The sequence below is a fragment of the Podarcis gaigeae genome (genome assembly GCF_964106915.1).
Source record: "Podarcis gaigeae genome assembly, chromosome: 10".
Taxonomy (NCBI): Eukaryota; Metazoa; Chordata; class Lepidosauria; order Squamata; family Lacertidae; genus Podarcis; species Podarcis gaigeae.
Window position 1 is genome coordinate 49,349,165 of NC_139686.1, and position 14,164 is coordinate 49,363,328.

A 14,164-nucleotide genomic window follows, 5' to 3' on the forward strand; every position below is an offset into this window, starting at 1 on the left:
TGTGAATGCTGTCCTGTTCATAACTAAGTTGCAAATTATATGTACGATCCCTGTGTTTTGATGTTGTGCTAAACTACTAGTGTGGCAGGAATAGACCTGAGTTGAGCCTCTCGCTTTCACACTTCTCCCTTCCTCCTCAAGGCAAGACTGCAAAGAGATTGGCAGCTTTCACTGGTTTTAATTAACTGCAGTTTAGTAAGTAATTCAGTCCTAAAATGTGGTTGATGTTAACCAATATTTGTTTAAACACAACAGCTTCATAACTCAGCAGTTGGTGTCTGTTTCAAACAAACCATAGGTAAGATTAACCACATATTGGGCTCAAATAATATGACAGCCTGTGTTTAATTCAAATGGAGGTGAAAACTTCTGAATCGAACTCCTCATGGCTACCTCAGTTTTATCCGTGCTGAGTCTCCTCCCTGATGTTGGAGACTGTCAGCTCTCTGAAGTGAACACGGAAGGCAGATGGGGAGATGAACTAAAACGTTTATTGCAAATTTTGATGAGATTAGGCTTTGATGAGATTAAAGCCTGAAATAAAATCTACTTTCATCCTGTATAAATCTCATCTTTAACTTTTTCTAAACCTTTTATTTAAGGTCTTCACAGGAGGAAGGTTACATGCATACGAAGGAGTGATCATTTGGTGGTCTCTGACCAAAGATGTGAGCATATAACCCGTCCCACAGCCGTAACAGAACAGTGTAATACAGAATGCGAATTAAGGTATAAACATTTATCAAATTGTATGACTAGATTAACATTAACTCAAACTGTTACATATTCTGGATTTCCTTTTGTGTTCCACAAACTCATTTAATTCACTGTGTTTGGATTTTTTTTATACGATTTCCTTAAGTGTTTAAAAAATTCCTTGAGTTGTTGTTTCTTGCATTGAACGATTACAAATAATAAAAAAGTAAGCTTAATGTTTGTTTGTTTGCTCCCCATTCTATTTGAAGACCTTCATAATTTAGGTTACCTTTACACACTAAAACATATTTAGTTTTATATAATAGTTTATACTTATAGGTGGCATAACACTGGCAAAAGTGAGTGTTCAACTCGGTGTGGCCCGGGGTTTCGATCTTTACACATCCACTGTATGAAGTACTCTGTTTCAAAGGGACTGAGTGTTCCAGTGGATGATAAATACTGTGCTGATCAACAGAAACCACCAATCCGAGAACCCTGTCATGGAGACTGTCTTCTAACAAGCTGGCATTACACAGGATGGTCCGAGGTACAGATCTAGAACCTTCCTATGATTTGCTTTTGCATTAACAAGTGTCCTGTAGCCTCACTGTATTTTCTGATAAGCAACAGAAAGCTCCATTCGTGTGTAAACCACCGGCTGTTTTCGAACATAAGAATTTTTTTAAAGCATTCATTCAACAGTTTATAACAACCGCAGAACAAGATGCTAAATCTTTTCCAGCCCAAAGCATGCATTGATGTACATCTGTGCTTCTATTCCTTAACACACACTTGTTTATTTTATAATAATAGGTTTCTTGTCTTTTCTCGATTAAACCAGTGTTCGAGGAGTTGTGGACGAGGTGCGAGAACCAGAGAAGCTTTTTGTATGAACAACTTTGGCCGCCGGCTGGCAGATAGAGAGTGTCACGAACTTCCAAAGATTATTACGGAGAGCTGCAACGAGTTCTTGTGCCCCAGCTGGACCACTAGTGATTGGAGCGAGGTAATGTGTGCAGATCAACTTCACTGTTGTGAAGCCATTAAGCCCTTTCCACCTGGTGCTAAGGATACTCAGAATGCCAATGGGTCTCTTATTGCCAGAGATTCCTGGTGAACTGCGCCTTTAGGCTGAGTTTGGAGTTCTTATCATCCTAGGATCCCTTCTCAACTTAAATTCCTTTTGCCCAAACTCATTACTTAGCCCAGCTCCCACTCCTCATTTAAAATAAATATATTTCATAATTCTGTGGGCTGGACAGTACATTTTGGGTTGCCATGGATGGGAGCAAAGCTTGACTCACATTTAAAAGTGGCAGTGGCAGGCACCCACCTCTAAAACAGCTGTCAGACACCTGGCAGGGAGTGGCATGATAGGTTTGCTGATTTTTGTGCTTTTAACATAGGTTTAACATGCTGTTAGTGTGAGGAACTTATAGCGGGTGATAATAAAAGTTAGGATTTTTCTTTTTACTTATGCAGATTTTATTACTTTGTTTGCTACTTCCAAGAGCCTTGTTGGAGGAGGAGATGTAATATAAAAGCTGCATGAATCAATCTACAAATAACACTCAAATCCTTTTTACCATCTCTGATCCTCTGCCTAGTGTCCTGTGACTTGTGGGAAGGGAATGAGGCATCGACAAGTATGGTGTCAGCTGAATGACGAACAACTGGAAAACGTTTTCTGCAATCCAAACTCTATGCCACATTCAGTGACAGCATGTGAACTTAATGAATGTGCAGCTTGGCAAGTGGGACCCTGGGGAGCAGTGAGTACATTGAAGTCCTTACATAATATTATTTTCAAGCATTTCACCACTAAAATGCTTCTTCTTAAACCATTTCTGTGAAGACAGGGGGACAGGTACACTGAGGTTAACGATGCTCCAAAAAATATTTATTACAGCCTAAGTCTTTGTACATGGCCTAAGAACATTTGATGAAAGACTTTGAGGATCAGGTGGAGAACTTGACAAATAGGCAATGGAGGAACTTATGGGAAAAGAGAATATATATATATAGAGAGAGAGAGAGAGAAGCAGGAGATAGAGAGCTCTAAAGGCAAGAGCTAGAACCTTCAAATTCATTCAATGCAGTATAGGAATCCATTGTAGAAATTTAAGAAGAGGAATACATGGTTAGCAACAGTTGGAACTTAAGAATTTTCCATTTATCTCTGTGGATCCTAAGTCTAATCTGTTCTATCTTTATGGAATTGTTTGTGTTTAGTGCTCTGTCACATGTGGGCATGGATATCAAGTGCGTGCAGTCAAATGTGTTGCTGGCATTTATGGAACTATTTTGGACGATAACAGAGAGTGCAGCGCTGCAATTCGTCCAGGAGACAGCCAAGTAAGCAAAACAAGTATTTAGAGAAAGTGCTGTGAAAAAATAACAGTTAAGTGAGTTTTATTCTACCCTTCCAGCCATCTCATGTTTCCAAAATGTACTTTGTCACCTTTAGGAATGTGAAATGGTTTCTTGTCCAGAGACCATCAAGCTGTGGCCAACATCACTTCCTGTGATCCAGACTGATAAAGCGGCTCAGTGGAGATATGGATCATGGACTCCAGTGAGTGATGTTGCAATGGTGCAATCAAACATGCATTTTCCTTCTTTATTTCACAGTTACTTAAACTTCTCCATTTCAAAATGTTATTCTATAAGTAAACTGGGATAAGGATAAGATCTTAAGAATTGTCTTCTCTTGATATGAAAAAGAGATGAAAAACTCCTGCATCGCTTTTCGGCAAATTAATTTAGCCCATTTGTTTTGCAATGTTTATAGTACAACATTATGCATTTGTTTGCTGGTCTTATCTCTTGTTTCAAATTGTGCACCATGCATAGGACACCTTGTCCCCAGGAGCAGAATAATGGGTAGGCAGACTAGTTGTGGGTTAAAAAACAACAACAACAGGCTGCAACTTACAGCAAGAACATGGGGTTGACTTGGCATGGGGCAAGGATCAGTAATAGAACAGCCCACCTGATGGGTCGTCCTGGTCAGGGTCCTTTGTTCCGGTTGGGGTTCAAGCAAGGCCACTATAAGAAGTCTTGTTGTGCAGGATGGCTTACCTTGACAGCTGCAGGGCTAGGGAGTCAAGTGCTAACAAATGGCACCATAATGCAAATAATCTAGGTAAACTGCCAACTACACAGTGACATTCTTGACTTCATTGAATATTTGGCAGTATTTATACCATAGGGACGCGGGTGGCGCTGTGGGTAAAAGCCTCAGCGCCTAGGGCTTGCCGATCGAAAGGTCGGCAGTTCGAATCCCCGCAGCGGGGTGCGCTCCCGTTGCTCGGTCCCAGTGCCTGCCAACCTAGCAGTTCGAAAGCACCCTCGGGTGCAAGTAGATAAATAGGGACCGCTTTCTAGCGGGAAGGTAAACGGCGTTTCCGTGTGCAGCTCTGGCTCGCCAGAGCAGCGATGTCATGCTGGCCACGTGACCCGGAAGTGTCTTCGGACAGCGCTGGCCCCTGGCCTCTTGAGTGAGATGGGCGCACAACCCCAGAGTCTGGCAAGACTGGCCCGTACGGGCAGGGGTACCTTTACCTTTACCTTTATACCATAGGCACCCAGCTGACTAGCATGCCATCCCTAAGGAACATACCCTAGCTACACTTAATATCTTAGGAAAGGAGAGGTTTCTTGACTCTGGGTCCTGAGTATGTTCCTGTTTGGTTAGAATAGTACAATTCTGGTTTTGCTCTGTCTTTGCAGTGTTCCGCATCTTGTGGGAAGGGGAACCGCGCTCGTTACGTAAGCTGCCGGGATGGTCATGGCAGAGTAGCAGAAGAATCATTTTGTGCACATTTGCCACGACCTGAAGAACTTTCAAGCTGCTTTAGTCCCTGTGGTGTTTGGCAATCTGGAAGCTGGTCACCTGTAAATATTACTCTTTTTCCCATTTTGTTTTTTATTTTCCTATTTTGTATTAGAACGCCAGTGTACACCTAGGTAGAAAGACTTCCTATGTTTAATTTCTGATGAGGCATGCGTAGAGTTGCTTTGGCCCTTGTTCCACAAATGTAGATAATTGTTAATTGCAATTTTTTAAAATAATTGTTAATCATTGGTTATCACTTTTTCCTGTTACGTTGTGTCACATAAATGTTGGGTTAATTTTTGGTCAGTGCACAGTTACATGTGGTAATGGAATAGTAACAAGGCAAGTTGTCTGTGTCAACCACCATCAACAAATTGATGAGAATTACTGTGATCCCGAAGGCCACCCTGCAAAAGAACAAGAATGTAACATGCCACCCTGCCAGCCAGTTTATCACCACAATCCGGATACACGTGAACATCCAAACCACCAGGATTATCCTCCAATACACAAGGTCCATGATTCACATGACAATATAAACTCAAGGAATCACCACTCTCCTCAAGGAAACCAGTGGAGAACAGGACCATGGGGAGCAGTAAGTAAATCATTGTCTGTGTACATTTGATGATGATGATGATGATGATGATGATGATGATGATTACCCCACCCATCTGGCTGGGTTTCCCCAGCCACTCTGGGCAGCTCCCAACAGAAAAAACGGTGATAAAATATCAAACAGGGCTGCCTTCATATATCTTCTAAAAGTCAGATAGTTGTTTATTTCCTTGACATCTGATGGGAGGGCAGGCACCACTACCGAGAAGGCCCTCTGCCTGGTTCCCTGTAACCCCACTTCTTACCGTGAGGGAACCGCAAGAAGGCCCTCGGAGCTGGACCTCAGTGTCCAGGCTGAACGATGGGGGTGGAGACGCTCTTTCAGCTATACTGGGCCGAGGCCATTTAGGGCTTTAAAGGTGAACAGATCTTGCTGCTGTTCACTTTTTCCATCCTGTAGGTCCCTGATCCAGAGGTGTCCACATGCAAACTGTCAACACATATACTGTAATCTTCCTTACATGTTTCCCTTCCCTCACTGAACACCACAACTATATATAACCCTGATGTTATATTTTAGGTGCAAACAAGGTTCTCCTTCCTTGCTCTAAACTGAAGGATGGCATAGTGTGAAAATACAGTCTTCAGAGAGGAGATTGCAGCCACTTTGCTCCTCCTCTAGACCTGCTGCTGCGGTGCAGCTGTGAGCTAAGCCGTGGTTGTACTTAGTGTGCCATCTGAACCCAAGCTTGTACTTTGTCTCCTCCATGCAAACCACAAACTGTAAGCCAAGAGCAAGCCTTTGTTGCAGCTCCTGGTTTGTCTGAAGCACCACAAACCTCATGCCTGAATTCAGTTGGCACACTTAGCCAATAATAATAAGTTTTTATTTGTATCCCGCCCTCCCCTACCGGAGCTGGGCTCAGAGCGGCTCACAGCCACCACAGCAGATGCAGGACCAAAGATGGAGCAAAGGCACTGTGATCTCATTTCCTCGACCCAACATACCTGTGTGTATGCACTGAGTTTTGTGCTAAGTGTGAACTGGATCATTGTATTCTTTTGGTATTCACACAACTAGGGCAGCATATTGTGTTTATTGCCTCCTAGTGCTCAAGTACTTGTGCTGGTGGATTTCACCGCCGGGTCGTGGTGTGCCAAGATGAGGAAGGAAGAAGTGCTAGCTTCTGTGATGAAGCACTGAAACCACCTGACTCCAGCCATTGCGATTCTGGTCCCTGTCCAAGATGGAACTATGGGGACTGGGGAGAAGTAAGATGATTAGACTCCATTTGGTTAAAAAAGAGTATTTATTTCTATTAATGCTTTCTAACTTACTATTTGATGTTAGACAAATTCCACGCAGCATTATGAACCCAGCAATATAACATTTGTTACCAATTTAGTCCATTTTCTAGACAAACCCAGCCCTGGTTCACAAGTAGGGAATGAGAATGAGGCTGACTTGCAGATGTTTTAGCATAGTAAAGAAACGTTAATTTCACTGCTGTCTGTTGTATTTTTAACAGTGGATATTCCATCTCATTTCCAATAATCCACCCCCCTTATCTTCTTCTGTTTTCACCTGTCATTTTGTGTCATGCTTCTCAAATATCTATGTCTTCTTTATTGTACGCCTTTTCTACAGGTATATAAAACAGGCTGCAACTCACTACACTTGCTGGGAGTAAATCCATTAGACCCGTATAGGCTTCCTCTTTTAGCTAGTTCTTTTTTGAAAAGACATTCTATGGTAATACTCATAGTAGTTGTTCTTAGACTGTTGGGCTAGGACCTGGGGAACCAGGGTTTACATTTCCACTCACCCATGAAGTGACCTTGGATCAATCACCTTGTATCAGCCTAACCAACGTAAACACGTAAGAACAACGCTAATATAGCTATTTTCCTTACAAAAAAAACACCAGTTCTAGATAACCAGGCAGTATACACATTTATGTAAAAGAAATGGCTACACCAGTTTTATTTTCCTCATATGGAAAGGATAAGCCCAATGAATGCCACACACAGCTGATTGGAATAAGGAATACAGATGTCTTTGATAATTAAAATTATGAGCAATAAACTACAGGCTCTTCTTGATAACAGTGCCATTCATGAAAATGCTGATCTGTATTTAACTTCCAGTGTACTCAGACATGTGGCGATGGAATAAAGACACGACTGGTGATCTGTCAGCTTGCAAATGGTCAAGTGCTGAATGATCAAAACTGTGAACTGTTAGAGAAACCACCTGAAAGAGCACAGTGCGACATACATGCGTGTCCTGTTGAAGTTTCATGGCATCGTGGACCATGGAAATCGGTACGGTAGTATTCACTATCATATTTATTTTACTTTCTTCCTTTCCCCTTTGCCTTTTTGTTTATTAAGTAGAAGTTTTGTTTAAATACAAGAAGAACAGTGCATTCAGTATGCATTTTGTATATGTAGTTTGCTACTTGGTGTAAACCCCTGTAACTGCTGCATTGCTACAAGCCTTGGAAGTGGCTAGTCAATGGTGGCAATTTCAGTGACTCTAATAGAAGTCAAGTTGATGCTTTGTACACTCTAGGGTGTGGGAACAAACATGTAGGTTTCTGATCATCAAGAGTGACTAAGCTTTTTGTTACTAACTGGTTTTGAAGACAACGAAAAGGGGGACTTGTTTAAAAGTCAGCGTAAAAGTCTATAATGTTTTCTACATATTTATTTTTGTACATAGAAAATAATGAACACTCTTTGTTGTGTATATAGCTGGCTTGCCTTATATTCAGTAATGTATACCATGCCATCCATACAGTGTGTGATAGAGACTCATATTTGCTGGCTACAGAAATATGTATAATACTGCATTGTGTATAAAATACAACAGCTTTCATTTTATGGTTTAGATAGATTTTGATTTGAAGTTATAAGCACTAGTCTGCACATGTCTAGGGATTGTGTCCCTGCCTCCTCCCCCCCCCCCCGTCTCATTTGTGTGTGAGTAAGGATATTTAAAGTATCTATTCCTGGTTTGTACAGACTACAGTTGCCTGAGTTCAGATGAAATGGGGAAAAATGGTTTAGAACAAACCAATGAGATTTAAGTCTCCTCCCTTCACACACAAAGGGGAGAGCAACAAGGCATGTTTTATTGTTGTGCTTGAACAAGATCACACCTTGGCTATACCAAAAACATACATAGCTATTGCCATTGATGCTTTCACAAGTGCCATTCCCCCCCAAAAAATGTGAATTATCCAGCCAAAGCTAAGCAGTTTATGGGCTTATCCATGCTTACCACACAGGTTTGCACTTTCCCAGTCTGTGCCCAAGTGCTATTTTCCCTCAGGAAAACCCAATCTTTACCACTGAATTGGAGCAAACAGCACTTCAGGTTTTCTTTAGATTGCCATTTGCTCTGATTCAATGGTAAAGAGCAGGTTTTCATGGAGAAAGTGCTGGGGCAAGAAACAAAAGCGCTCAGACACAGACTTGGAAAGTTCAGACCTGTGCAGAGCTAAGGTAAGCATGGATGAGCCCTAAGTAGGTTGTAGTTAAAGATGCTTGAGTCATGTTCTTAGTATAATCACAATACTATTATTTTGGGAGTAGAATTGGATAGTGGGAGTTACTGGATAACAGAATAACACTGATTAGTCTAGCTAAGCAGATCATGCTGGAAAACTCACTGCATTTATTAGAAGCCTCTGGTTTTATTAAGAACAATTTTGCAAGCAAAATTGTTCAGCATTCTCTTTAACTATGTCAATATCTATCAGGTCAATACTATGATATCCATTTGCAGTGATTTTTCTTCCGCTGTTTCAAAGTCAATTTTATAAACAAACATTTTATATGCCGAAAAATATTTAAGTAATTCTTAAAACCTTTTCATGCTGCAAATAGAACTTTCAATCTAGAGCATACTGAACATTCAGCACCAGAATATTTTGCGAAGCATTTCCATGCTTAAATTGCACTCATTACAATTGTAAAATTGTAAAATTAAACTCTGGCTGAATTCTCTCCATTTGAATTCAGTGGTGCTAAAGATGTGTCTGGATCATACCTCGTAATATTTATTTTCCTTAATGACTCTCTGAAATGGTAAAAACTAATGATGTTGGAATTAATACATGAATATGCCAGTAACCCAATTAGCGAGGCATGGATTCTAGAACATAAATGAAAATAAGATCAAGACATGGCAAAGCCGCCAGTACTGGAAAGAATAATAGTTTTACTCAGTTAAAAGTAAATGCAATAGAAAATTATTTAGGCTCTAAGTTTATTAGAATATGTGAAGCTACTTTTGTCTTCATTTGTAGCTCCAATACCCTCTCATGTGAATGGAAGTAACCAACCAACTTGGTGAAGCTGTGAACTTCTGTATTTACTCCTAGATGGGTTTCTGTTCTCTCTCATAAAGCTTTATGAGTGAACTGACATTTTTATCCTAAATGCATTAATTCAGCAGTACATTGGGCTGGATCCAGAGCAAGTTCATTGCACTTGGGCTCCATTGAAATCAGTGGGAAGTTAGCCATGATTGCTGAGAGCCAGTGTGGTGTAGTGGTTAAGAGCGATAGACTCGTAATCTGCTGAACTGGGTTCGATTCCCCGCTCCTCCACATGCAGCTGCTGGGTGACCTTGGGCCAGTCACACTTCTGTGAAGTCTCTCAGCCTCACTCACCTCACAGAGTGTTTGTTGTGGGGGAGGAAGGGAAAGGAGAATGTTAGCCGCTCTGAGACTCCTTTGGATAGTGATAAAGCGGGATATCAAATCCAAACTCCTCCTCCTCCTGATATTTCTCCTTGTTGTCAGTGGGGTCCAAGTGCAACTAACTTGCTCAGGATGCAACTAATTCTGTTTATTGAAATTATGTACAAATAAGATTTACTGTGCAGTTTTTAGCTTCCTTTTATTTTGTAGATCAAGATGCAGTAGATATTATCAATCCTCTTCTGTGTTTATATATTTCAACCCCTTTCACCATTACGTCAGGGGCCACCATCTGTTCTTGGCTTCAGTAGTCCTTGGAGTCAGATGAAGTATATATAAGTAAAAGAATATTTATTTGACCCGTGTTAATGTATAGATGGAATTTTCTGTCATAAAAGTGCCTCCACTCACTTATTATAGTGCCTGAAAGTATTTATATTTTTAATAGTCTTTTATATTAAAAGGGAAGTCAGGATCTTGCTTTCAAAACCAACTACGTACTTCTTCCTCTGCTACTGAATATTGTCAAGCGTCAGAATACCTCATTACTGATATTTGTCCAATGGTTTGTTTACTAACTTCAGTCTTACTATATGCTGATTGCTGGTTTTTTTTAATGCTTTGGGAGAAAAGAATGATCTGCCAGTGTCTGACATAATTCATACAATGAAATCAAAAGACTCTATAAACACTTGACACTCCATCCAGCGCATAATTGTGTTGAAAAAGGAGAACAAAATAGACATTTCTAAAATTATCAAACAAGTTTAATGTGTTGATTGTATTGTTGTTGTTGTTTAAAAATGTCCATGTTAATGTTCTATTACCTTGTAGTTAACAGAATAAAATAATAAATAATAATTTATGTCTGATAATTTAATTTAATTATATGGATACTACTTGGTGTCTATGCAAAATAATTGCTTTTTGATTTAATTGTTGTGTCATTTGTCTTTCGTGGCTTCATAATTGTTAATAATTAAATGTGCTTTTATTAATTCAGCCTTTGTTTTTGGATTGCTGTTTGGAATTAACCATTGATGTGGAAGTGTTTTATATGACAATAAATGTGCTATTCTTCAGTGCCAATGCTTTCATAGGGGAATAATTGTTACAACACCCTTAAATAATTAAAGATTGAAATATTGTAGAGTTTGTCATGGCCTTTATGTGTGGACTTATATTATCTATTATCAAAAATATATTCTGAACCAGAAAGACACTTAGCGCTTGGTGGAATCTAGGTACATTCCTTTCCGTGTCAGAAAGAAAAATACCTCAGGTAGGAGGAAATCATTCCATAACTACTAAAGTTTCATGGCAGTTTGAATCCTTTAACCAATGTGATCTAGAACAAATACTATTTCAGTATGACTGTGTCATTTCAACCAGGGCTGGTTCTACCATTAGGTGGAGTACAGTAGACGCAGGTGGCACTGTGGTCTAAACCACTGAGCCTCTTGGGCTTGCTGATCAGAAGGTTGGCTGTGCGAATCCTCGCAATGGAGTGAGCTCCCGTTGCTCTGTCCCAGCTCCTGTCAACCTAGTAGTTTGAAAGTACATCAGTGCAAGTAGATAAACAGGTACCACTGTGGCGGGAAGGTAAACGGCGTTTCTGTGTGTTCTGGTTTCCGTCACGGTGTTCCGTTGTGCCAGAAGCAGTTAAGTCATGCTGGCCACATGACCCAGAAAGCTGTCTGTCCACAGCTCCCTTGGCCTGAAGCAAGATGAGCGTCGCACCCCATAGTCGCCTTTGACTGGACTTAAATGTCCAGGGGTCCTTTACCATTTAGACATCTCAAGTAGTAGGCTTTGGGTGTTATGAAAGAGAAAAAATACGAATTGTTATCAATTTAATATGCAATTGTCATTGACCACAAGGGAAGGGGAAAGGTGGTATTTTTCTGCCTTTGGCACTGAAGTAACTATATTAACAGCTAATATGGATTAAATATGCACACTAATTGTGGTGTCCTTTGGCCACATTCTTATGTCACAAGTAACCAGGGTTGCTGGTGTAACATGGTTTATTGTGTGCAGACACACTATTTGCTTACTCCAGCTTCGTTCCTCCTCTGACACAATTGGGAGAACCAAACTAGGAAGCCACAATCAAGCTTGGCTTCTTGTTATAACCAAACCCAGGGTTGTGCAAGCCATGATTGCTAGCCAGCCTTAAACTGTGGTTTGTTCCTGGCTTCCAAACCTGGCTTGTTAGAGTGCAACATGCTTTGATCTTAGGTTTGGATGTAATGGAAGGTTGAGCACAACCATGTCTTACTTTGTTTCTCTACTCATTCCTGGGAAGGAATGAAGCAGAAGTGATAAACTAGGAAGTTTCTTATGCACAACAATCCACCATAAGCCAGCAGTCCTGGCTGCTTATTGTTACACGTGAACTCTGTTTTGTGGAGATGGGTGTGTGTGTACATCTATTTATTTATTTAGAGCACATTTATTTATTTAGAGCAGCCAAAAAAGGCTTCCAGAGCAGGTTACATGAAATCAAAGCAAGACACTCCCTACCTGCAGGCTTACATTCAAATAAATAATTTAAAATACAACACACAAAGGAAAAGGAACAAGGAGGATAGAGGAAAATAAAACTCGAAACTCAGGCACCAGTTTGTAGACAATTGTTCAAGCAGGCACAGTTGAGAGGCAGGAGGTCCCTGGTGGAGCTGGGGCTCCAGAAAAGTGGATGCAATGAACCCTGCTTCCTATCTTTCCCATTGAGGCAGCCTGATGAAATGGCTTCGCCCAGATGACAGCTGAAGGGAGAGGAGGCCTGATGGAGCTGGCCTGTCGCAGCAGAGCTGATGGAATGAGCTCTGCTTCTTCAGTTTATTTGGTGCCTGCAGATCTTCCTGGATCCTGAGGTTGTTTCCACCAAGTTCATAATACAGGCATTGGGGGATCTGTGAAACGACATGGTTTGAGTTGTAGCTCATTCTTTTGCAGCATCCCAAACCATATTTTACCCTGTTTGGGGAAGAACGAAGAGGTAACCTGAAGAGGTATGTACAAAATGAGCTGCTTTTAAGTTGCTTAGCTATAATAAGTTGTTAAGCCGTTTTCCCTACAACAATTTTTAAAATACATTTTGCTAGATCGTTCAACGGCTGCAAATATGAGCTGCCTTAGTTTGGAAAGTACTTCTGTCCATGCAGAACAATCACTATACTTCCCACAGTAGGCATTTGTGACCCCCAAACTGTGTGTATGGTACTCTTATGTACATAAATGACATGGAACCAAAGGAGTTGAACAGATTCATGGGGAATATGTCATATCAGTGGCTACCTGCATGTTCCTGAGATCAGGCAGGGCTATTTTTATGTTCTTAAATCCTAAATTTCATCTGCCTTAATTGGGTATTCCTCAGTGAAAACAGAATGTCTCAATCTATTTTGTTTTTGTTGTTCCTGAAACACATGAATCAGTCAATCAAACTGTACGTGTTCCAATCTGCTCCTGTAAAAGTTGCATCAGTTCCGCATGGAAATCCAATGAAACCCATTTTTTCTGCCACACACAGCTATTTGTTCTCTAGCAGGACTCTTGTCAAGCAAGAGGTGATTCAAACGTATCCTCTTCAACCATTTTATTGATATTTTTTGCTTCAATATTAATGTTTCATTGTTATCATTAAATATATGTAATTACATTAAGTAATATAATGTGGTTAGAGAATATCATTAATTCTCTTAATAAGCTCCTAACGATATATTAAATAATATGATGTAATTTACTAATGTCATCAGTCCTATTCATGATTCATGATTCTAATGCTGTCCCTGCTGAAATGTTCTTTTTAAAAAAATTATTTAATCGTTTTTTCAATACCACAATAACACTAATAATACAATTTAACAATTCAGATTTGAGTACTGATATACCTATAACTACACCCTTTTAACAATATTTCCCCACCTCTCCCCCCCACTTCCCGCCTTATCGCTTAAGTATTCCTTCCAGATTTCTTCATATTTATCCATTCTTAATTTGCGTCAATATGCAATTCGTTCGTATGTAACTAGTCTGTCCAAATTGTCAAACCATGCTGAAATGTTCTTGATTTACACAGCAAATCCCTCTGCCATTCACCATGCTTAACCTAGACCCAACACACATCAAATGGGTCCCTGCGTTCGCTCCTGTGCATGCCCAACAGTTGCAGGTACATTGTAAAAGTACATCTGTCTCAATATTGTTGGCGTAATAGTTTTCTTACATTTGAAGAGGAACATGCTGAAATATTCTTTGGTTCTTCTGTGATCTTTTAGCAAATTATTCGTACTTTCATCTTTGTGTGTGAATTCTTTTGTTGCTGTTGACAGAATCATTCCAGCCATCA

General features: G+C 40.3%; 1 protein-coding gene across 4 annotated transcripts in view; it reads left to right on the forward strand.

Annotated features, from left to right (window-relative positions):
• The window catches only part of ADAMTS20 (ADAM metallopeptidase with thrombospondin type 1 motif 20), an 80,872-nt gene that overhangs the window by 41,340 nt on the left and 25,368 nt on the right, over positions 1–14,164 (forward strand). For all 4 annotated transcript variants that reach the window (XM_083698886.1, XM_083698887.1, XM_083698888.1 and 1 more), the window contains 10 exons: positions 603–729; positions 1,036–1,246; positions 1,541–1,705; positions 2,307–2,471; positions 2,932–3,054; positions 3,167–3,274; positions 4,432–4,596; positions 4,845–5,135; positions 6,206–6,367; positions 7,244–7,420. In XM_083698886.1, the coding sequence (XP_083555012.1) occupies positions 603–729; positions 1,036–1,246; positions 1,541–1,705; positions 2,307–2,471; positions 2,932–3,054; positions 3,167–3,274; positions 4,432–4,596; positions 4,845–5,135; positions 6,206–6,367; positions 7,244–7,420 (1,694 nt within the window). The remainder of the gene's footprint in view (positions 1–602; positions 730–1,035; positions 1,247–1,540; positions 1,706–2,306; positions 2,472–2,931; positions 3,055–3,166; positions 3,275–4,431; positions 4,597–4,844; positions 5,136–6,205; positions 6,368–7,243; positions 7,421–14,164) is intronic.